Here is a 24,022-nt window from a genome sequence, read left to right as displayed (position 1 = left end):
TTAAACTCAAATAATATTTTACCTATATATAATTCAACAATCATTAGAGAACTACAAAATAAAGAATCTGCATCGATTTGTGGCTCCTTAACCTAATTCATAAAACTAATGTTAATATAGTGTTTGTATAATAAACCTTCGGCAGTTACTCAAAAAATAAATAGATGAATAAGCCATCTCCATTTCAGACATAAAATAATACAAAAAATAGTTTATTTCAAATATTAAACTCAAAACTGATTTTCCCAAAATCAAATTAAAATCAAAATTAATACTTATAAATGTGATGGAACTTTAGGACCTTCAATTTTAGGTAAAGAATGTTAAAGCAGATCTCTCCTTATAACTTATGATTTATTATGGCAACATTTGTTATTTTAGCAAAAAAGTTATTCATCAAGATCCAATGAGTTAAATTAATATCCTTACCAAAAGATTTTTAAATAAGCAAATTATTAATATGGAAAATATCCCAACCTCTTTATTTGAAATTTTTTAATATGTATTATTTGATAATTCTTTGAAGAATCATAATAAAAGTATTTTTTGGATTCTATATTTATTTATCTGGATACACGCGCAAAGCGCGTACCTTAAGACTAGTTAAACATAAAAATCAATATGATACCTAATTAATAATATGTTCTATTTAATTTTAGATTATCGAAATAGCATTTCAAATTCGAAAAAGATATAAGAATTTAATAAATCTTGACATATGAACATGGAAGAACAAAGAGATTGAGGCATTTTCATAACACTTGATAAGAAAATGATCATTTAACCCATTAATTAAGGTTAATAAAAATGGAGTATTTCATATTCTATTAAATATTACATCCCATAAGAGAATCATAAATATTTCTAGAATTTGTGTAAAGAAATTATATAAAGTCTTAAAAGTATATATAAAAATTATGTATTTATATGTCGGTTTGGTTCGAATTGCTTTACTCAATACCAAACCTAATCGGGTTTTTTAATCAATTTGATTTGACTTTTCGATTTGATACGATTTTCCGGTTCGATTTGTTTATAATTTATTGTCATTTACCTAAATATTAATAGATAAAGCTATTGCTAGTTAGAACAGCCGAGATATGTACAACAGTACAAGGTGATAATAGAGAAAAAGAAAGACTAAAAGATGACATAGATTCTGGTTAGGTTGGTCACCTATTCCATAACTAGCCCCACTCCCCTCCCGCCATGAAAGGGACAACTGACATTTGTATTGGAACACGTCGCCTTGGAAAAAGAATTAAAACTCGCCTTTCTCTATAGGAAATTCGCAGATGTGTCAAGTAATTCAAGTGTTCAATTTCTGTGGTCTTTGTTAAGCTTTTTGGGTGCTTGCTATGTGCAATATTGAAAGAGATTCTTCCTTTGGGTACCCTAATTTTCCCCCGACATTTAATGGAACGTTCCAATTAACTCTTATCCCTAATTGTTTTACTATCATTAGGTCCTAAAATTTTACAACTCTACCAAGTGTGACACATTCACATAACTAGTGCTACTCCCATAACTAAAATAAAAAGTTTAACTTTAAAGCAAGTGGAACTAACTCATTACCTTTCTTAATCGAGATGCCTTTACTTTAAAGAAAAAAATATCGTAGTCTAGTTATGTGAGGACCAATTTTTTTCTAATAATTTATTTTTAAAATAATTATCTAGTATTCGTGACTCACTGGACCGACTAATTTGAATTCGCGTCGGGTAGAGACTAAATCATACCTAATCAACAAGTTTTCTATTCTAAAAATTTAAACCCGATACTTCTAATAAAGGTAGAGGATTCTCAACTATGCCATCGTACGATTTGGTGGAATGTGTGGACCAGTTATGAATACACTTGCTCATATATTACTGAAACTAGCTATGGCCTATGTGACACACATAATAAAATTTTACCCTGTCAATTGACTAACTACATAAAAGGGTGAACCTACTTGAAAGTTCAGCCGTCAGTTTTGATGGTAAGATAGGTCATAAATGGTAAGGTTGAATTTTATCTTGCAAAATACCAAGTGCAGTATAAAAATACCAAGTGTAATCATAGAAATATAGGAAAAAACTCTAGTTACTCCTAGTCCTTCGTTTTTTATTCACCTTTAGCTAGATGGATATGATTTGTCATTAGAACAACAAAATAGAATTGGTATTATTAACTAAGCTAATAAAAGTAACTGTTAGATTCGGATTGATTGCACAAAAGCTATCTTTTTATCACCCCAACGAAGAGAAAATAAGAAAAGGAAAACAGATATTTTAAGTTTTGTAGTTTATCTTTTTACTATGCTAGTATTTATTCATAAAAAAAAAAAGGATTTTTTGGACTACTCCGTCCAACCCGGATGGTATAGCAGTCGATTTTTGGTTGCGTACAATAGATCCTTATGGTTCGGTCATAGCGGAAGCTTAATGCACCGGGTTGTCCTTTTTTGTTGACCAATCGAAATCGGTCGGTGAATCTCAAACGATTTTTAGCGAATTTTTAGTAGTGAATATTTTTTTCTATGTTGTAATCTTTAAGAAAAACCCAATAGCATAGAATTTTGTTTTTCAGAGAAATTAAAAATAATAGAGAGTGATTTTTTTTTTCCTTTCTAGAAAAGCCATGCCTCTTTCAAAGTGGATACCCATTAGTTATTACAAATTATGCCAATAAAGAGATGTGTGAACAGTGGTACCTTAGGAATCAATTTTAGTTCGTTTCAACGTTTGTGTTTAATGTCTTCTTGTTCTTATTACCTTATTAAAATGATACTATACATGAATTATAGATCTGTTAATTTGTTTTTTTCTTTTACTTCAAAAGCTGTAGAAAGTAACTACCTTCTGCTACAAAGTGTCCTATCTTTCCTACAATAGAATCATAGTAATTCCCCATTCCCACTCATTTACAAATTTTTTATGCACATTTAATATTTAAATTGAATCAAGTAATTTAATGTAAAAATGATAAATTAAAGAAAGAATATTTATTAGTTTGTGCAGTCCCACTCTCTAAGGATGCTAGCAAAAAGATTTCTTAATTTTGTGCCTTTTTTCCATATTTGGTCAATTTACTAAGCAATTATCCTCACCTTGTAAATGCTAAAGGAATGGAAATTAACTGGTCCCTTTTTTTCCTTACACAATTAATCATTCAATCAATGCCTATTTGGATTTGACAATTCAAATCATCCACACCATTCTAGTTTATTCCAGCTAATTTCGTGCCACCTCTAAAGGATATACTATAATTTTGTCATACATGCATTACTGTTCATTATTTCGTTTGCAAAATTATCAATTTAACTCTTTCTGAATCGTGAAGAGAAAATAAAAGGCAAAGTTGAAATTTAAATGGAAAAAAGTTGCATTTGAAGGAAAGAAATTTAATTCTGTTCCTCTTTCTTACCTTCATTGCATTTTGTCGCATAATGATAAGGAAGAAATGCAAGAACCTGTTAGGACAAGTTGGTGGAGTCATTGAATCAAATTTTAAATTAGTTTTGGCTATTTAACTTGGTGTACAACACTTAATGCAGGTGAAAGATACTTCCAATGCAAATTCTTCCACCAAATTATCTAGTTGGAAGCAAGATCTTCGGTTACGAGTATATTTGTATTATGAATTTAGAACTCAATAACTTAAACGAATTAAAATTCTGAACTCATAAACTTCGAGTGCTTGATCGAAAAGGTCCACGAAAACAAATACAAAGCATGTAAAGTTAAAGGGTGAAATGAATTTTTTAATGAAGAGGAAATTTAAGATTGGGATACTTTACTATAGGAGCACAGAAAAATGAAAGGCATACTAAACAAACATTTGGATTGTCTTTCTTTATATAGGTTTCATAATATATGAATTAAATTCCAATATCCACAAAAAGAAATGTGTACTCTTTTCTCAATCTCCTCTGTCACATTTGATTCCATGCATGGAATTCTCATCCTAGAAATAAAAGAGTTGGGCGGGGGGGGGGAGAGGAAAGAGTCTTTGGTTTTCTGTTGTGATTTGGTTTTTAAATCACCCTAATATTATGCTGGTCTTATGGTCATTAGGAGTGATCGATCTATTCAAAATATTTTTTATAAAGGGATTCTTGAAATTTTGAACATTTAATATTTGTGTGTCTGAGTTGAGGGGGAGATTACATGGATATGGAATTGAAAGAGTCTCCTTTTTTTGTGGGTCTGATCATTTACTTCCCAAAAGTACCCTTTTTATTATTTGCAGGATAGTTATAGGCTATAGTGCAATACTCAAATAGAGACTTAGTGATCTGTATCCAACCCCATATATATTAGACTCTTAAAGTTTTTTCCAAATTTTCTCTCTTTCCTTTTGATCTGAGGTTCCTCTGTTGCTCTAAAGCTTTTTGGGCTAGTAACTGCTGTTTACTACTAGATCATGGAATGTAGCATTGTGGCATGATTTCAACTTGAAAAACTCTTCACTTGATCTTGTATTTACTCACAGGATTTTGCTTGATATTTGATTTGTTTTTACTCAATGGAAGAAGATCAAGATTTGAAGTATTTTTGCAAGTTGTGTAACAAGAGGTACCCATGTGGGAAGTCATTTGGGGGTCACATGAGGTCTCATGTATTATCAAATTCTGCTAAATTAGAGGAAAAAGTTGAACTCAAACACAAAAAGGTGCAATCTTGGATTAATCTTGGGAAGAAGAATAGCAAGAGAGATCACAAATCAAAGTTTGAACTAGGTGAAAATTCTGGTTATGGCCTTAGAGATAACCCCAAGAAAACTTGGAGGGCTGTCGATTCGAGGTCCCCTTTGCCTCAAGAGAATGTTTGCCAGCAATGTGGTAAGGTTTTTCAATCACTGAAAGCTTTGTGTGGTCATATGGCTTGTCACTCGGGCAAAGATAAGGGCTCGAAAGATGATCACTCGTGGACTAGTGAAAACAAGAATATAGCGATGGATAGCAACTCGGATACTGAAGCTGAAGAGCCAATAATGCTGAGGAGCAGATCAAAAATTAAAAGGTACAATAAGTCTAAGTCTTCTTCTTTTTGCTTGGTTAACAATAGAAGTTTTTCCTCATCTGTTTCTGAGATTGATGAGCAAGATCAAGAGGAAGTAGCAAAGTGTTTGATGATGTTGTCAATGGATTCTGGGAAATGGAATGGTGTCATCAATTCAGTTGTTGAGTCTTCTGACAACAATTCTGTTGTTTTTGAGTCGAAATCATCATCTGTCGACATGAGAATTTCTAGAAAGGATAGTCTAAAATGTGCTGACAATGTAGATGGAACACCTCGAAGCAAGAAAAAGGCGGACAGGAACTTAACACTTAATGTTTTGAGTGCTGAAGTTCAATCTGAGAACTCTGATTCCGGATACTTTTTAGACGATTATATGAATGTCGAATCAGATGCCTCTGTTGATGAGTTCCATAGAAAGCATAATTACCAACGTAATACGTCTAACAAGAGCCACGGAGTTTGGTGTGATGAGTCTAGAATTGATGAGGGAAAGGACTTGAACAGAATGAAAAAGTGTATAACAGAATTAAGGAATGCTTCAAGCAAGGACTATAAATATGATAGCTATGGCATGACTTCAAATTTGGTTAAGTGTGAATCAAGAAAGAGAAATAAGGATAGTTCTTATCACTCAGAATTAGGAAATGAGTCCTTTAATAATAAGAAGATAAATCTTGGTTTGAAAGGTGCAGAAGGAATCAAACATACTCAGAAGAAGAAAAAGTATGAATGTTTCAACTGCAAGAAGACTTTTAGCTCTTACCAAGCTCTTGGTGGACACAGACCTTGCACTAAAAAGACGAATGCCTATATTGAATCGAAATATGAAACGAATGAAAATAACCGTGATGCTGATAGGGAGACATTTAGCAACAAGAAACCAGTTGCTCATGCTCGAGATCTCTCTTATAATCCTGAGAAAAAGATGAAGGCTAAGAAATTCAAAGGACATGAATGCCCATTCTGCAACAGGATGTTTAAGTCCGGACAAGCTTTAGGTGGACACAAAAGGTCACATTTCATAACTGGTTCTCAGTATCAAGCTTCAGCATTCAAAAGAGAAGTTGTTGATTTACTTGATCTTAATCTTCCTGCGCCAGTTGAGGACGTGAACGGTGAGCCTGCCTTTGTGTCTTCTTGGTAATAAACAGATCCGCAATGTTTGCTGGTAAGCTCATTTTCAAATAGACAGAACAGAAGCAATGCTAAGTTGTATAGACAACGCGCTGCTACTAGAGTTTTTTCTCAGTTGTAAGAACCTTACACCAATGCTACTTCTGGCATGTTCCATGAATATGCTTCAATTTTTGCGAGTTAACTTCATTCATCTCTCTTTAGCTTGAGACATTCTTATGTCCATTTTTTTAATTTCATTGCCTCTATGATCAATATTCATAGTATAAGGACTAGTTATTATTATCCCTTTGATTTGTCATTTTAGATACTAAGTGAGATGCTACCATGCTTTAAGCTTTCTTGCTAAGTGATTTGGTTAACTAAATTGAACAAAATTTGGAATAAAAAAAACATATGTCCAGTTGTAGTATGCATGTGTTATTTCTTTATAAAGAGTCAGCATCTCCCAGAGGAATTCACTTATTGACTCAGAAGGTAAAAGCTCAAGAAATGATATGTTTCAACATTTGTGATGAATTATAAATAGTACTCTAGCCTAGAGCATCTTTATATCATATTTAAAAGTGATTGGGACCTCCTAATAAAAGTTTATAAGGATTTAAGAGATATATAGTACTAACAGTATAATGCTTTATACTATTAGAGTAATTTAACATGTAATAGCAAATTACTTGTTTTTTTACTAGGTTGTTAATTAGTCTTCATCAAAAAAGAATTATTTGTAATTGCCTTATAAATGATTTGATCATGAAAATAGTTATTTACTTCGTCATTCATGACAATTTAAACTTTAGTGTCTCATATAAGAATCCTTTACTTTCTGTTCTTCTTTTCGGTTTCAACACATTGCGGCCATCCCACGTCTAATATGGGCGGAGTTAGTGCTTTAATTACTAGTTCGATAGAATTTAATAGTTTTGGCTAAAATTTTATATTTATGTAAAATAAATTTAGTTAATATGTATGTATAATTTATCTAGAGCCCAGTAAGTTACCTTTTGTAAAATTCAAAATTCACAAACTTAAAATTTTGAATCCGCTTGTGTGTCTAATGGACAAGTCTAAAACTACAATGTTTTCACAAATCATAAATATCCGTGTGTGCTCTGAAATAGTAAATTATGGCAACGTTTAGAAATAAAATGCCTCTAATTTTTTTTCACTTACTAGTACTTTTGAACAAAAGTAGATTTTTGAACTTCCAGTTTTGATGTGAAGAAAGAAGGTAAAAAGGAAAGTTCAGCATTATATTAATGTGAAATAATATAGGGGATATTATAGCTACCTCCTCTCTATTTCATTTGTTGTAGTTTTAAAAATATTTAACATTCTTTATTTTTCTTGTTTTTAATATTCTTTACTGCAAAAAATAACAACTAATTATTTTCCAAGATACTTTACGTATTACATACATTATGTTAAATCAAAAGTAAGGATATTCTAATATACCAAATATGTAATAATAAAATTTAAAGAAAGGGAATTTCGATAATAGATCAAAAGTTTTAAATAACGTTATCAATTTGTGTAGAAATGGCGTGGGATAGCCACTTTTTAACATGGTATTTAGTTTTTATCCACGATTTTTAATGTTGAGCAAAAATAGTCATTACTCTATTAAAATTAATACGAAAAGACGTTTTTACCCTTTCTGCATGAGTGCTTTGTAAATATTAAAGACATGGTATCCTTAACATTTATACTGCACACATAAAGTTAATGGCGCCATGTCCTTAATATTTACACTACACATATGAAGTTAAAGACATGATGTCCTAAAGTATAACAACGGAAGGTGCAAATATAGGACACTTTGTCTTTAATATTTACACAGCATTCATGAAGTTAAGGACATCATGTCCTTAATATTTATACAACACTCATAAAGTTAAGGACACTATGTCCTTAATATTTACACTGTACACATGAAGTTAAGGACACCATGTCCTTAATATTTACACTGCACATATGAAGTTAAGGACGTGAGGTCCTAAAGTTTAACAACAGAAGGTGCAAATACAAGTTGAGGACACTATGTCCTTAACATTTACACTGTACACATGAAGTTAAGGACATCATGTCCTTAACATTTATACTCCACATATGAAGTTAAGGACATGATGAAGTTAAGGACATGTCCTAAAGTTTAACCACAGAAGGTGTAAATACAAGACATTTTGTCCTTAATATTTATTCAGCACTCATGAAGTTAAGAACACCATGTTCTTAAAGAGTAATATATTTTAAACAGTGACTAAAGAGTAAAGACATCTCTAATTAGTGGCTAAATGTGCACTTTTATCTACTTTGATAGAAATTATGTATGGGGAGATGTTTGCAATAGAATTCAAAACATGTGGAATACATGGTGCAATAAATTTTGGAGGAAAAACATAAGTAATATTTAAGAAAAAATTTCAGATACCTAGCAACAATAGGTATTTTACAAAACATGCAGCTAAATAATTATTCTTAGCAACAAGCTATAAATATGGATCTAGAAAGTTTTAAAAAAATCCAAAGCATTCAATTCCTAAAACTTTCCAAAGCGGTTCCGATTCTCCTTAAGTGAATACACTTCCTAAATTACTGCCAAACAATAATGAAGAGATTAATGCATTTTCTATTTCTATGTGCATATATGAGATTATTGGACTCTATTGCATTTTGAAAACATATTTTACATTTATTTTCGAATTTTTTTAATGTATCTTACTTGTTGCAGAATAATACGACCGCACAATTTTTTTTTCAAACAATATCGAATTAAACGGTAAAATTATACTCATATATACTATTGGTATAAAGTTATATTTTTAATTGTATGTCAAGATAATTTTTTACACAATATAATGATGGTATTAAATAGTTTATAAATTACAATGGTTTTTTTAGTATATTAATATGCAGAGTATCCCCACGATGTGGGATAATACTGAGTATGTTGTTGTTATCCTTCGGCCATTGTATGTATATATTGTGTTTTAATGGAATAATAGTAGATAATTAAATATATACATGGAATAAGTATATACATGGTATTATAATAGTGTGTGTGTATATATATATATATATATATATATATATATATATATATATATATATATAGCGGAAAATAATATATGTATAAACAATATATATGACATATTTTATTTATACTACTCATATAAATATTCAAAGTACTACAAATATTCAAAAAATATTTGCATGCTAAATTAAAGGAAAGAAATTTAGAATAGAGAGAGAGAGAGAGAGAGAGAGAGAGAGAGAGAGAGAGAGAGAGAGAGAGAGAGATTTGAATGCTAAATCAAGCAACTAAAATAGAATAGAAAATAGTAGGAGAGAGAATGTAAAAAGATAAATAAGGATAAAACTGATCCCATAATTTGTGTTACTCATTAATTGTGCACAAAACCTTTATCATGTGCTAAAATTGTAATATAATATGCTATATATGGAATAAACAAGAATTAGTATCATTTTCTTAAATACTTTTTGAAAGATGCTCTGTAATGTATTTTTCTCATAAATGAATTTTCGAAACAGAAAAAGTATCCATAAAGACGAGAATAAAATAATGTATTCCCTCCGTTTTAATTTATGTGAACCTATTTTTTTTTTAGTCCGTGCCATAAAGAATGATATATTTCCTTATTTGAAAATAATTTACTTTTATGTAATAATTTATAGCCACACAAAATATATTTGACTCATTTTATACCACAAATTCAAAAGTCTTCTCTCTTTTCTTAAATTTCGTACCCAATCAAATGAGTTCATATAAATTGAAACGGAGGGAGTATGTGACTACATATATTACTAGTTACTAGTATTAATAAGCGAGAACAGAGAGGAGCTTCTGGTCAATGTGAGTTTACCAAAACACCACAAAATTCAGTTTATTTCAATTTTACCCCTCAGACTCTCAGATGCTTCAGAGACAGAAAGGGCTTTGAAAAATTAGAAAAACTGCGCTATTCTCTTACCACCGCTTTCCTTTATCTTCGTCTGCGACTGCAGTGGCGCTCTCTCTCTCGCGCTCTCTCTGACATATATAAAGGTAGGGGGATATGGCGATTGCAGTGGCGACTCAGCCACACCAACTCAAGGTAACAATAGAATAAGACAATTTTGGCAAAATCAAAAACTATTGAACTTTTGGATTTATATTGAAAATTTGTCGCAAGCTTAAGGATTTTAGGATTTTAACCTATTGAATTATCAGTATTCTCTTTTATTCGATTTCAATATTGCGATGAGCTTGAATTTGACAGATTTGTGGCATCCCTTTTGGAGCAATAAATTTTTTCTCCATTTCCAATTTGAGGTAAACAATTAGTACTACTTTTTTTATTTCAGCTTAAATGACAGGTTTTTGGAGCAGAATTTAGTATACATTGGAAAATTAGCGAAAAATCTTCAGTTACCTGAGTTCTAAAAAGGAGTTAGGGTTGTGGGTTAGGGATTTCTCATGGAAATGTTTTAGAACAAAATGGGATGTTGACTTTCTCCAGCTCTGTTATGAAAAACGTTTTTGAAAAAAAATACCTTTTTTTGGGGTGTAAACTTTTTCTTTTTGTAAACTGGGTTTATTAGGATTTTTAACTTCTGCAGGGTCTTCTGACGGCATAGTGGTGGATAACCTGAGATGGACTCCACTGATTTTCACATTAGAAAGCCCCTTGGAAGAAGAAAATCTGGTCATGTATAAAATACAATGATAAATAGTATTTAATAGATGGCTAAACTTATAATTAGTTTAGCTACTCAACTAATCATGCTTTGTTAATTCAAGATATTACTCATCTGTTGTTGTTTAATGGAGATGCCACGCCATTCTTATTGCAGGTACATTTTAGAAAGAAAACTATTTATCCTTTTATTCTTTGAAGTTTAGGTTTATTGGTGAGCTTGAAGTTTGTGTGGAGGTAGTTCAGTATGTACAGTATTTACAGGAGACGGCACATAAGTATAAGGCATTGTATCAACCTTGGGGGACTTGGAGCCTACAAAATTTATGCCATGGGTAAATTCTATACCTACATTTATAACTTCCCTATTGTAATTAATATTGACTCTTCTAAAACAAATTTACTCTTGCTTCAGTTTGTTAAAATATTACAGTTTTACATCAATTAGGAATGATTTGATTAGGTATTTTCATTGTGTAATTATACGCCTACTAAAATTGTACGTACTGGATTACTTTAAATCCCAACCAAGCTTGGCGGAAATAATCAAGCATTTCAGTGCAATTCTTCAGGGGGAGTTCACGATAGGAAGCGACACATTTAGCATTCAGAGTACTTACTCTTAAGGGTGAGTAAATTACATTAATTTTAGAGTTTGCAGAATTAAATAAAGTGTGTAGCCTCTGTATATCTGGCAAGTTTATTAGGTGTCTACTGAAGGCATTTGCTTGCTTTTCTTTTGTTAGTCGTTGCATATGTAGCTTTGATATTTTAAAGGCTATAGTTCTAAGGTAGTGTTCTGTCATAGAATGATGTTGCATGAAGAAATGTGGTAATATCTTGAGTCCCTTATGTATGCCTTTTTTGTTATGTTAAAGCTTGTGTATCTCTCATTTTATCAGTAATTTGGAATTTTTAACAATTGTCATGACTGCTTTATATAATGCTTAAGCCAGCAGGTTGAGTATCATACTGTGAAATCAAAACTTTCCTTGTTTACTTCTTGGGGCCTGGGAGAACTGTGAATCAATTCTTAGCTCACTGATCTAGCTCACTTTTCTTAATAAACATGCAGCTTTATAATAATATTGGAGTACCAAAATATCACCTCACACTGGAGAGAGTAAAATACAACAACTTGAGAAAATATTTATAAAGAAAAATAGTTCAAAAATAAGAAATCAGTTAGACAAATCTGCTGCAGAATTTATTCATCTATAAAGGCAGAGGATTCTGTCATAAAATAAAAGGGAAAAGTGAAATGGTTAACAGCTGAAAACTCTAACACACTTTCCTTTTTATCATGTTTTGGTAGGTATTTCGAATCACGTTTAGCACACCTTTTATTAGGTAAAAAGTTCTGATACTTTACCGTAAAAATTGACACATTGTGGGATGCTAAAGCTCATTTTCCAAAAGACTTCAGAGCAGAAGTATCGTTATTCTTTTAGATTCACTTTTCTATTTTTTTTAATGTTCTCTCTATATAGAAGCTTGATACAATTTACTATTATGCTCGGGATAAACATTCTTTCTCCACATATGGATGCTGCTGCTCCAGTAGTCCGTGTTGACTTGTCCTGTTTTGAAGAAAAGGATGGTCATCCAGTGGGCGCATTTGCTAAAGTTTAAGAAATACTTATATGTGCGAATTAGCCAATCAAAAAGGATTATGATGCTTGCAGTATGCTTCAATGCATCACTGCATCAAATTTGATCCTGGAAAAGTTGGAAAGTTGGAATCTTAGCTCGAGACTAGACACAGGCATGCTTATCGGTCAATTAACTTTGGAGAAGCCTCAAGAGAGGCAAGGACTTGCAGCATTGGAAAATAATAATGAGGACTTGCAGCATTAGAAAATAGTAATGAGGACTTGTGTTAGTCTACTTTGGAGCAGCAAGTCGGTCATCCCCCAAAATGGTCCTCCGAAACATTACCATGGCAACATACTCAGCATGTCAAGAGAATGAAAAGAACTCTAGCAGTTACAAATTTGTAATTGAAAGTCTGAAAGTTGGCCATGATGATTGTTAAGGAGCTAATTTTGATAAACCTTGTATTGTATCTCTTATTTGAAGAAAATAACTCTCTTGGTTTGGTCAGTTGAAATGGACCGCATGGTCTTATATGCATTAGACTTGAGAATAATTGATGCAACAAGGATTTCTACTGGATGATCAATGTAAATGCCTTCAAGATCGCAAGAGCAGAGCCAAATTATCCAATCTACTGTAATTATTTATGTTGGGCTCGTGATGTGCACGGGCAACACCTTGCTAGTATAGACATATTTGACAATGCGTAGGTTAGAAATTCTTCTCTTTTTTTCTACAACCCTACAAGAAAGAATTTTTTTTCAGTTTTTTTTTCTGAAAATTAAAAAATATTATTAATCACCAATAATATGTAAAAAACAAAGGCACCATAACTATCCTATGGCACCAGCAATCCTATCGACAAAACATCAAAACTCTTGCAAAGAACAAATAAATGAATCTCACATCAACAAAACACGGAAAAGATAAGCAAATATGCTTTAGACCCTAATGACATGTTTTAAAGTCGTGCGGGTCTAGACTCAAAGCGGACAATATCTAGTGAGTTAGGCTGTTACATATAATATTAGAGTCACTCCGCGTGCAATCTTGAATGGTAATGGGGCAACACCCCAGGCAAATCCCGCATCGACAAATATATGAGAGATGCTTGGAAATATAAGTAATCACCCTCGTGACATATTTTAAAATTATGCGAGCTTAAGCCCAAAGCGGATAATATCACTAGTGTGCTGGACTATTACATAAACTCAAACAACTTCATATTACCCCTATCTTAAATGCACGAGGTTTTTTTTTCAGTTTTTGTAAAAGTAGTTTTTCAATGTTTTGTAGCTATTGTAAATTTTGAAAAGCTTTTCTTTCTTCATGTTGGTCGAAAATAGTTTCTAAAAAATGAATTTCTTTTGTTGAAACTCTTTTTTTTCTTTGTTCTTTGTTATTGAAGCAAATGCGGTGTTGGAGTATTTCAGTTCTTATGCAAAATTTGTTGGGCCGTTGTACCTGAAAAGAGCGTCATGGGCCCCATTGAAACGTGTTACCTTTCCTTGCTCCATGGGTAATAGGGATGTCCAAAACCAAATCAAAACCGAAAACCGAACCGAAACTGAAGCTTAATGGCTTATTGGTATCGGTTTAACGGTTTAACGGACGGGGAACGGATTGAAATTTTTTTATTAACAGCTTATCGGTTTGGGGGCGGATTATTCAATTTTCTTAACGGATAATCCGTTAACCCGTTAAGAATATATATATATATATATATATATATATATATATATATATATATATATATATATATATTAAAGATCAAAAACCCTTCCACTTCTTCCAGTACTCTATCTCTAAGTTCTAACGCCTAATTCCTAAATAATCAGAATCCTTACGTACTATGCATCAGAAGATCCCAGGCTTGGCTTAGCTTAGCTTATTCTCCCACCCTACAACAAGATTGTTTAAGTTGATGTCTATGGTTCACCTCTGCTTTTGTTTTTTAAAACTAATGCATGTTGTCTATGTTTAATAGAAGAACAACAGTGTTGTGCCACATCTTTTTTCACTCTACAACACATGACACTACATCATTCTTATGTAGGCGTTAAAAGACATGTATGTCTGGACTCAATGTATAATTTCCTATTCTGAATTTGTATGTTAGGCGGTCAGCAAACAATTAATACACGCAATATAGATTGAATTAGGCCGATAAACCGCCCAATAACCGCCCGATAAGAGCTAAATCGATACCAATCCGCCCGATATCGGATTAATACATTTAAAAACCGATAACCGTTAAGCCAAATCGTTAAGAGTAATTAACCGCCCAATAAGCAGCCCTAATGGGTAACACTTATAACTGACCTTGAAGTTCTGGGTAATCATAAGTCAAAAGTTCAAGAAGTGTCATTTTTTTTTTTGCAATTTTGACCCTATTCAGAAAAGTTTTGGAAAATAGCTCACATCAGAAAAGGACAATGCAAGAATTTCTGGTACTTGAAAATTTTAACGTGAAACTATTTTTTTTTAAAAAATTCTTAAAGTAGTCAAAAAATATAAATGATGGCTCTAAATCATCCAGCGTAGAAAAGAAAAAGGAAACATCATAAGTACCCTGTGCTATGGGGCAGTTAGTCAAAAGCATAAGTTGGAAAATGTTCAGAAAACTGTATACTGTGGATGTGGAGACCTTAGAAGGGTCATTTTTATTGACCAAAGCTAAAATCAGCATTGTTGTCTGATATGAGTTCAGTTACATAGATTTAAATTATTCGATTAAATTGGACAAATAATTCTTCCAAGCAAGTCTAACATGTTAAAATAGAGATCCTTCAATTACATCTAAAATCCTGAAACACAAGGCTTTAAGTTTCTAATTAATCCTCATACAGTAGTAGCCATCAGACCAAGGAGAAGAAGAATTTCCATATCTATTTACAGTAGGTGTGCAGAATGCAGAATTTATTAGACCATGCATTCTCTCTCTCTCTCTCTCTAACTAACAGTTACCAGCTAAAGCATCATCTTGACTAGAGTTCATTTATCTGGCAACATGCAGACTAACACAAGGCAGATGGCTGTAAAGACTTGAGTATCGCCAAATTTCACAATCTGAATAAGCTAATCATATTTCCTCACTTTTTACTGGTCTCCAGCCTTCACCAGCAGCATTTTTCCGAGCATGAGATATGAACCCAACTATGTAACCCATAAAAGCTCCAAGCACAAGTACACTTCCAACCTTTACAAACCATGAAAAATTAGACTCCATCTCTTCCATTGTCGCACGACCGTCATGGCTACCACCACCATTCAGAACTTGACCTGAAGCTAGGATCTCCACTGTATCATGCACCTCCCCGTCATGGTTTCCTACATAAGAAAGTGTTAGTTTTTCCTTTGTGGCATGTAGCCTCATGTATCCAAATTCACCCCCGCGGTACAGAGATTGCAGGGGCTGTGGGTAAATAGGATCAGTAGGGTGGTCCACTCTTGGTTCCCAGATAGGCTGCCAGTCCTGTCCAGCCATCCCAATCACGACGTGCATCGGAAAAGCCTTCCGTTCCTCCCCATCCAAGCTCAAGCTTCCACAGGTGAAGTTATTCAAAGGGCAAAACCTCTCGTACCTATGTACATGCCCCCACAATACAAGATTCACATGGTTCTTCACAAGAAGAGGTTCCAAATGCGCGAGCATTCTCTCCCTTATAGGGGCATCTTTTTTTTCATTGCTTGTTGTGTACATTGGCCTGTGCCCTTGAAAGATGACAAAAGGAGTCTTTACTCGATCAACTGATTCCAAGTCATGCTTTAAAAAGTCATATTGGTTACTACGCGGAAGGAAATTGGTTTCAGTTGACATATAGACAAAGTGAACTGGCCCAGAATCAAATGAAAAATAAAGATTCCGAGTTGCGGGAGCACGCATTCCAGTCGGCTCTGAAGAGTTTCCAGGCATATGGAACTTAAGACTGTAAGGTACACCACATTCACCTCCCCCATCTGTCCCATATAGACGGCTTGACCAGTCGGGCTTCCAAGGTTGAAGTGGCCAATCATATTCATGGTTGCCAATGCATACATGGTACGGAACTCTGGATGCAAGAGGTTCTACCTGAGAAAAAAAGTTATCCCACAACCAAGAGTATCCTCTTGCATAGCTGATATCTCCAATATGTGAGATAAGAGCAGGCTTATCACCAAGAGCTTCAATATCACGGCTAATCCACTTAATGGTTGATGAACTTTCATCCTGTGTACGAAGAAATGTCAAGTATGGTGTAGCAGTCCCCATGTCTCCAAACAAGAAAGCAAATGTTTCACCAGAGTCTCCATTTTGTGACACAAAACTGTAAATGGTGCTCCAACCCCCTGAATCACTGCCAACCTGTATGGTAATACATCATTAGAGATATAAACAGTGTCAACTGTTACATCCTTCACGAAATGGAAGATTTCTAGTTTTCTAAATTATTGTAATTACCTCTAATAGTGAATAAGGATCAAAAAGCTGATTTTGTATGGATGGAGTTTAGATTAGTAGAACTTTCGAAAAATTCTTAAATAGAGGATGTTTCAACTATAGCGGATAGTTCTGAAGTCGATGAAAATTTTATTTCTGGGGGCTCTATGTATTCCAGTACAAAGATTACATGCATGAACTAGCTCATGACCAAAGGAAATGATTCCACCATGCGTCGCCCTATTGTACAGTCACTAAAAGCCCCTGAACCTTTCTATCATGTGAGTACAATCAGTATCACAAACCAAAACTTCACCGACCTGTGTACTGCTCAAACCTCCCACTACATGTAAAAGCATAACTCTTACCAAGAAAATAAATTTGCTAATGAATTAAAGAAATGCAGAATATATAGGTACATGTAAGAAGAAAATTAGCTTGCTCTCCGACAATGCTATTCTCTGAGTGCGAACTCTAAAGCAAAGACACGGAAGAGGTCTAGAGAAGTGTATAAAGGGACATTGCTTCGTAAGAAAAGGTAAAAATAAAATAAGTTTGAAGCTAGAGCGAAGAAGTACTCTTATAATAAATATCCATCCGTAAAGATATCTCATGATAAAGTCAATTTCAACTTTCACTCTTTCATTAAGGACCTGGAGTGACCTCTTTTACGAGTGTTGAAATTACGTGATCATATTGAAATAGGGTTAGCAATAAACAAAAGCAGAGAGGTTGGTTTATGTGTTATAGTAAACCACACATTTACTAATGAAGCTTTCAGAAAAAAGAGAGACGGTAGTAAAATGACAAGCATTAAGGTTTTCTTGATGGGGGTGGAGTGTCAATGAGACTTGAGGTTTCTGGCCCGGACATTGATCATCTGACCAGATGGAGCAAGGATCAAATTCTACGCTTTCAGAACCATTAGTGTATTGGATACAGTAAAGCTAATCCCACCCCCATCCACCCCACCCCCTAAAAACCCTCTGAACCTACCCAAGAACCAATAGTACAAACATGGAAAATTTGGATTTTGAGAAATTAAATTAACAAACTTTTGTATCTTTGTCCCCCTCTTTCAAGTGTGTCCAGTTAGCCCTTAGGGTCAGAAGAGAGCTCCACAATCTATGAATCTAAATAATCTATCTGAACATAGCATCAACACCACACCAATGCCAAACTAGCTGTACTATCAATCATGTATATGAGGTTTGCTCTATTCAGAACGATTTCATTCTAATACTAGTAAATAATTTATGGAAATGAAGAGTTTCCTAAAATCTGAGAAAAATGAACACGTCATCAAAGCAAAGAGGCGGATACGAACCCTCAGTACGATTAACTGGTAAAACGGATTACTGGATTAGCATTCCACTGCTTTAGTTCACTCAACCATCTCTCTCAATTGAAAAAAGTAAATTACTGCAACTACAACTAGGTGTAATAAGATTTTATCTCAAGTAGTTAATATAACTTGGATTTAAGTTATGTACACTGAAATGTAACGAATTTCTTTTACACTATCAGTGCAATTTAACATGTTGTAACTTACAATTTGATACATGCAATTACATGATTGTGTAAATGCTTTTCGCACCGTGGAGAGAACTTAAACTCATACTATAACTTATTGTCAATCCGAACATAAAAATATTTTTTTCCAAAAAACAAGACTGAAAAAATTACCTGATAATAATACTTCTTTCCCTTTTCCAGACTAACCATAACTCCGTCATGTACATACCCAGGATCCCTCCAACCGATGCTACTATTAGCTGGAGTATCACACATATCTTCCCTCTCATACCTCATGACTCGGGTTCCCACAACCCGATCCAACCCATTTCGGGTCATCCCATATCTCACGTAACTCTCTTTACCATCAGGTGTCACAAACATGACCCGCATCTCATCCTCATGACCCGTGAGTGCCAAATGCACCTGTTCGGGACCCCGACCCGACTCAAACCCAATCTCCTCCGACTCCGCAAGAAGATGCTTCGTCTGAGGCAATGGGTTGTGGTCATGATCCACTAGCTCGGGAACAACCTCGGATTCGGTCCATCTGAAGATCCGGAACTGATACCCGGATCGAAGGTTGACTAAAGGGATGGAAATGGAGCCCGACCCGGATTCCCATTCGGGTGAGGAAGAAAGGAAAAGGTAGCCAATGAATTCGTCGTGGGGTGAGTTGGCTGGTGAGTAAATTCCTAACCAATCAAGCTTAGAAGGTGACTGAATACCGGCCCATTGGATTGTGATAAAATCACCGGATGTTGATAAGATTTTTGGGGTTACAGAAATGGAGATTTGTGAAGAAGAAAATGATAATGAAAAGAAGTTGAAGAGGAAAAAGAAGAAGGTGAGTGAAGGGATCATATTCATTGGTGTTTGGTGCTTTTTCTGTTAAATTTGCAGCATTTTAAGAAAGGGTGTTTAGAATAGCTGTGGGATACGTGGGATTTTTTGACCAATTGAGTTACGGTGTCAATACAACTTTTCTTTTTCTTGTTTTTTTCCCCCTTTAATTTGTACTTGAGAATTAAGGTATAAACGACGCATATTCTCTTTGAGAATTAAGGTATAATAAATCATTGATTTATTAGATATCATTGATCATGTAATAGTATTGTGTCTCATTTTATTTTCGGCCTTCTTTTAGTCTATTCCTATGTATGGGTCAAAATTTACCTTTGACATAATTAAATCGTATTAGCATTAAGAAGGCCCTCATGGGCTGCCATATGTCACCGGTATGACTTCGATAAAGACATGTCCAAGGTCAAAGTGGTCTCTTAAAAAGTGAAGGGCAGAGCCGATAAAGTTATTGAAGATCAAGGTCGAAGAGTCAGCGAAGATCAGGGTCGAGGTCGAGCACTCATCGTAGACAGAGTGAATAACGGTTAGTTTTAGGATAATATATCAAAAAAGAATATTCTAGGGGATATTCTCTATACCTGTATTATTAGAGTTTTTTAGGTATATGTTCCCTATAAATAGAAAGAGACAAGGGGAGAGGAAGGGAGGATATATTCACTTGTAAAAAAAAACATATTGACTTTCGATATAGAATCTGGCTTTATTACAAACATACAACATACACCTTTTCCCTAAGATTCTTGTCTAACTTTTTCACTTGATCCAAGAACAACCTAGGCATTCGAACGCTCATCAATCATTCATCATTGTCAGAAGGAATATCCACAAATCTCACTTATTTTCGAGTGATTACATATTCTTATTTATCTAAATGTCATTCATTACTATTTATTGTTACTTAATGTTATCTCCCTCCTTTTGGTTCATTGCATATTGTTAGTGTTGTAGACATTTATTACCATACGAATAATATACATATTATCCTATTACAAAATCAGCTAACGTATCTTTTGGACATTAATATTGGCTAAGATTGACTCTATTTTATTAAATCTAATTGGTTAAACCCGGATCTAAGTTTTGGGTCAAACAGTTTGGCGCCGTCTCTGGAGACTTCTTAGCCAATCTTTTAGTTTCCTTTGGATCTACAACTCACGTGAATTGCTAACCAAACAAACCACAAGGTTTTTCTCTTTCTCTGCACGTACGAAAATTTACATGGAAGGTAACCAAGGAGATAAGACTAAAGTGATAGGTGACATCCTCGGTAACCTCCTGAACGCTATCAACGAGAGTTATGAAATGCTGGGTGATGATGTTACACCCACTGCCTCCCCCAGGTGCGAGAGGTCGCCTCCTCCCCATTGTAGCACAACAAAACCAAATAAAAAAAGGGCCTCCACATCCATAGGAGAAGGGACTCCACCAACTATGAAAAAGCTCCTCGAAGCGTGGTTGACCGACACATTAGTAAGCGTGCTCAACAAACAAGCTCCATGCACGACTATAGAGACCGCAAGTGCCCATACGATACAACGAGGAGACGAACAGGGCGATCAACCAACCCCCCAACGCTAGGTATAACTCATAATATTACTAACCGTGCAGGTGATGACGACCTCGCCGCTGTTCTGAAGAGAATGGAAGAAATGGAAAATGAGAACAAAACGCTCAAAGATCAAATGAAAGAACTCCAAGAACGAGTCGACAAGATACCGGGTGCCCCTAAGCTACTGCCAAAGAGGAACGCCGGTAGGTTCGTAGAACAGCCGTACAACAAGGAAGCAACCCCACATGCCATACCAAAGACCTTCAAAATGCCACAGTATCTCAGGATATATGATGGAACAACCGACCCCGAAGATCACGTGGCTCATTACGTCACCACCGTGAAGGGCAACGATCTCACCAAGGAACATGTGTACTCTATTTTGCTAAAGAAATTTGGCGAAACCCTCACTGGAGGGGCATTAACATGGTATTCACAACTACCAGCCCACTCTATAGAAACCTTCGAAGAAATGGCTGACAAGTTCGTGACGGCGCATGCCGGGGCCAAGAAAGCCGAAACAAAAGTAAACGACATCTTCACCATCAAGCAGTCCCTAGGAGAGAGACTAAGGGACTTCCTCGCCCTATATAACAAGGTAAGGATGACCCTACCAAATGTATCCGAAGGGATGGCAGTCGCAGCTTTCCAGAACGGGTTGAGCAGAGAGGGTTCAAGAGCGACCAGAAAGCTGCTGAGCCGGGTTATGAAGTACCCTCCAATCACTTGGGACAAAATCCATAATGCTTATTGTGTTGAAGTCCGGGCAGATGATGACGACCTCAACGGGCCAACCCAGCGACTCATCTCGGTACAAGCCGAACCCAGGAGAGAGTGTAGAGATAACATAAGAAGGAATCACCCAATCTCACGGCCGAATAGAGAACGACATCAGCCTTACGTCAGAGCCCTCGTACCTCATTCCTCCCGCTATGATGAGGGTCCATCTAGGCCGAGAACGGGACTCACAGGAATGAGAGAGGTATGCCCCCTATTATATGCTCACAACTTTTGTGTTTCACCTACAGAAATAGTCTATGCCCTGGAGAAACTCGGAATGAAGGTGAAATGGCCGCAAAAGATGAGGTTCGACCCAAGCACCAGAAAATCTGACGCCCTCTGCGAATTCCACCAGGAACACGGGCACAAGACAAAAAATTGCATCGCTCTTAGCCAAGAGGTTGTGAATATGTTGCAGTAAGGACACCTCAAAGAGTTGCTGAGCGACAAGGGAAGGAATACCTTCGACAGGGGTCGAGAATGCCAGGGCCCACCGAAGCCACCCTCATCGGCCCGCACCATCAATATGATTATCGGTGGCAACGACGTTGCCTCCATCAACGGTATCAAGTTCACCGCCACTCACAAGCTCAAGAGATCGATCACCCAAGAATGCTATGATAGACTCAAAGAAAGTATCATCTTCGAGGAGTCAGATGCCGACGGTTTGACTTTCCCTCACAACGATGCTCTTGTCATTACCTTACGAATTTCAGATACTGATGTTAAGTATATCATGGTAGATGATGGGAGTGAAGCCTGCATTATCCATCCCCGAGTTGTTACACCCCATATTTTCGTACACGAAAGTACGCCATAAATAAATTGATGGAATCTCGAAAATAAGATGTTACATCCCGCATTTTCATACGTTAAAGTTTCGTCGTAAGTTAATCGACGTAAGTTGAATGAGATTATTTTGAGATCATAAGCATTATGCTATTTCAAACAAGTGATAAGTAAATCCGTGAAGGTGAGAGGGTAAGCGAATCGAAGAAAATGAATTTTCAACGAAGTTTGACATTTTGGGATAAAATACGGCCCGAGTTGAAATACCCGGTATTTATGGACTAATGTCATACAAGGTACCACATGACCATAATAGTGAGGTGTACAAAGTGTGTTAAAAGCGAGTAGTATTTTAAGTAATTTGAGATAATTTCTAATTATGTGGATAATCGGGTAATTATTGATTTTAGTGGGAGATTAACAATTAATTAAGATGTTAGTGGTTAATTGGTTGGGAATGGATGAGCATTAACGTGGCAGCCAACAAGTCACAAATATGACTCTTAAATCATTCTTCAAGGTGGCAAAATTTATGAGATTATATGGCTTAATCATACCAAGTGTGGGGCCCACACCCACTTATATAAAAAGCCTCTCAAAATCACAAAATTGAGGCTTATGACTACATGTAGTAACGGATGGAATTCAAGACTTCTTTAATTCATAAAAATAAAGATATTTACATCTTTAAAGTAACGGATAACTTTAGCAAGAAAAGTTATTCAATATTGTGATCAAATTCATTAAGAGCGATGGATTAAAAATTCAGCAAGGTAACGATCTTAAGCAAAAGTTTCATACAAAGTTATACTGCGTAATAACAATGGGATTTGCAAATTCTAAGGGAGCGCGATACAATCTTTCTCAAGAATATCACACGGATTTTCCCCCTACTTCGGTCCGCCGTTACACTTTGTCGCAATTGACGTGTGTTAAAGGGATCGTCAAGAGAATCAGCTCAAGTATGTTAAGGTTAAGTCCTTCCTTCATTTTGGCATGATCTCGTAACTACATGTGTTTGATAACGAGGCATAAAGAGAAGTTCATACTCCCAAATTTATATACATTATCCTAGTCACATAAGTTACAGTATTCTCCCTTATCAGGACTTTATATTCAATTGAGTATTGTCTTCTTCCAATCAAGAGAGCAGAGGGTTTATATATATACAATATTACAGTATTTTTATCACCATCGAGCTATAATCGGTGGGCAAGCCCCAATTGGACAACCTCTGATCAGATGGTAAGTTATATACCGAGCCTACTGCGGTCGAGCGCCTATGAGCGAGCCCAGCATGGCCGAGATACAAAGCCTAGTATGACTGAGCGCCTATGAGCGAGCCTACTACGGTAGAGCAGTTACACGTTCCGAGTCTTATAGGGCTGGACATCTATTTTATTTACTATATTGAGAGAGTTGAGTCAGTATCAGCAGGTAAGTATATCTCTAGATCATTTTTGACTCCCAGTTACTTTTAGTTATTATATTATCAGTTCAGTTTCAGCTTTCAGTTACTTGATTGCCTTGCATAATCGGTACGTTATTTCGTACTGACATCCCTTTTTCTGGGGATGCTGCATTTCATGCGTGCAGGTTCAGATAGACAGACGGGTAAACCTTCTCAGTAGGTATTGCCCGAGTTCATCTTTATCGGTAAGCTCCACGTCCTTCG

At 35.2% G+C, this 24,022-nt stretch overlaps 2 protein-coding genes and 1 long non-coding RNA gene across 7 annotated transcripts; 2 read left to right on the top strand and 1 right to left on the bottom strand.

Annotated features, from left to right (window-relative positions):
* The first annotated feature begins 3,899 nt into the window (after nucleotides 1–3,899).
* LOC107760031 (uncharacterized) lies at nucleotides 3,900–6,324 on the top strand. The gene has a single exon (XM_016578053.2). The coding sequence runs from the start codon at nucleotides 4,510–4,512 to the stop codon at nucleotides 6,148–6,150; it is 1,641 nt and encodes a 546-aa protein (XP_016433539.1). The 5' UTR covers nucleotides 3,900–4,509; the 3' UTR covers nucleotides 6,151–6,324.
* Nucleotides 6,325–10,002: 3,678 nt separating this feature from the next.
* On the top strand, nucleotides 10,003–13,037 carry LOC107760027 (uncharacterized). 5 transcript variants are annotated; one of them, XR_012697424.1, is made up of 3 exons: nucleotides 10,003–11,169; nucleotides 11,407–11,462; nucleotides 12,150–13,037. It is a non-coding gene; the product is annotated as an uncharacterized LOC107760027 (long non-coding RNA). The 5 variants fall into 5 exon arrangements; XR_012697423.1 differs by having other exon boundaries at nucleotides 10,008–10,252; nucleotides 10,418–11,169; nucleotides 11,407–12,944; XR_001642309.2 differs by having other exon boundaries at nucleotides 10,169–10,252; nucleotides 10,418–10,470; nucleotides 10,758–13,037.
* A 2,112-nt stretch (nucleotides 13,038–15,149) lies between these two features.
* Nucleotides 15,150–19,376, bottom strand: LOC107760026 (putative inactive purple acid phosphatase 2). Its single transcript, XM_016578044.2, has 2 exons — nucleotides 18,537–19,376; nucleotides 15,150–16,775 (listed from the first exon to the last, which is right to left on the bottom strand). The coding sequence occupies exons 1-2, from the start codon at nucleotides 19,233–19,235 to the stop codon at nucleotides 15,513–15,515; spliced, it is 1,962 nt and encodes a 653-aa protein (XP_016433530.1). The 5' UTR covers nucleotides 19,236–19,376; the 3' UTR covers nucleotides 15,150–15,512.
* Nucleotides 19,377–24,022: the final 4,646 nt, after the last annotated feature.

The sequence above is a fragment of the Nicotiana tabacum genome, chromosome 12 (assembly GCF_000715075.1).
Source record: "Nicotiana tabacum cultivar K326 chromosome 12, ASM71507v2, whole genome shotgun sequence".
In the NCBI taxonomy this organism is placed as follows: domain Eukaryota; kingdom Viridiplantae; phylum Streptophyta; class Magnoliopsida; order Solanales; family Solanaceae; genus Nicotiana; species Nicotiana tabacum.
Note: the sequence above shows the minus strand (reverse complement) of the source record. Positions and strands in the feature narration are given on the sequence as shown.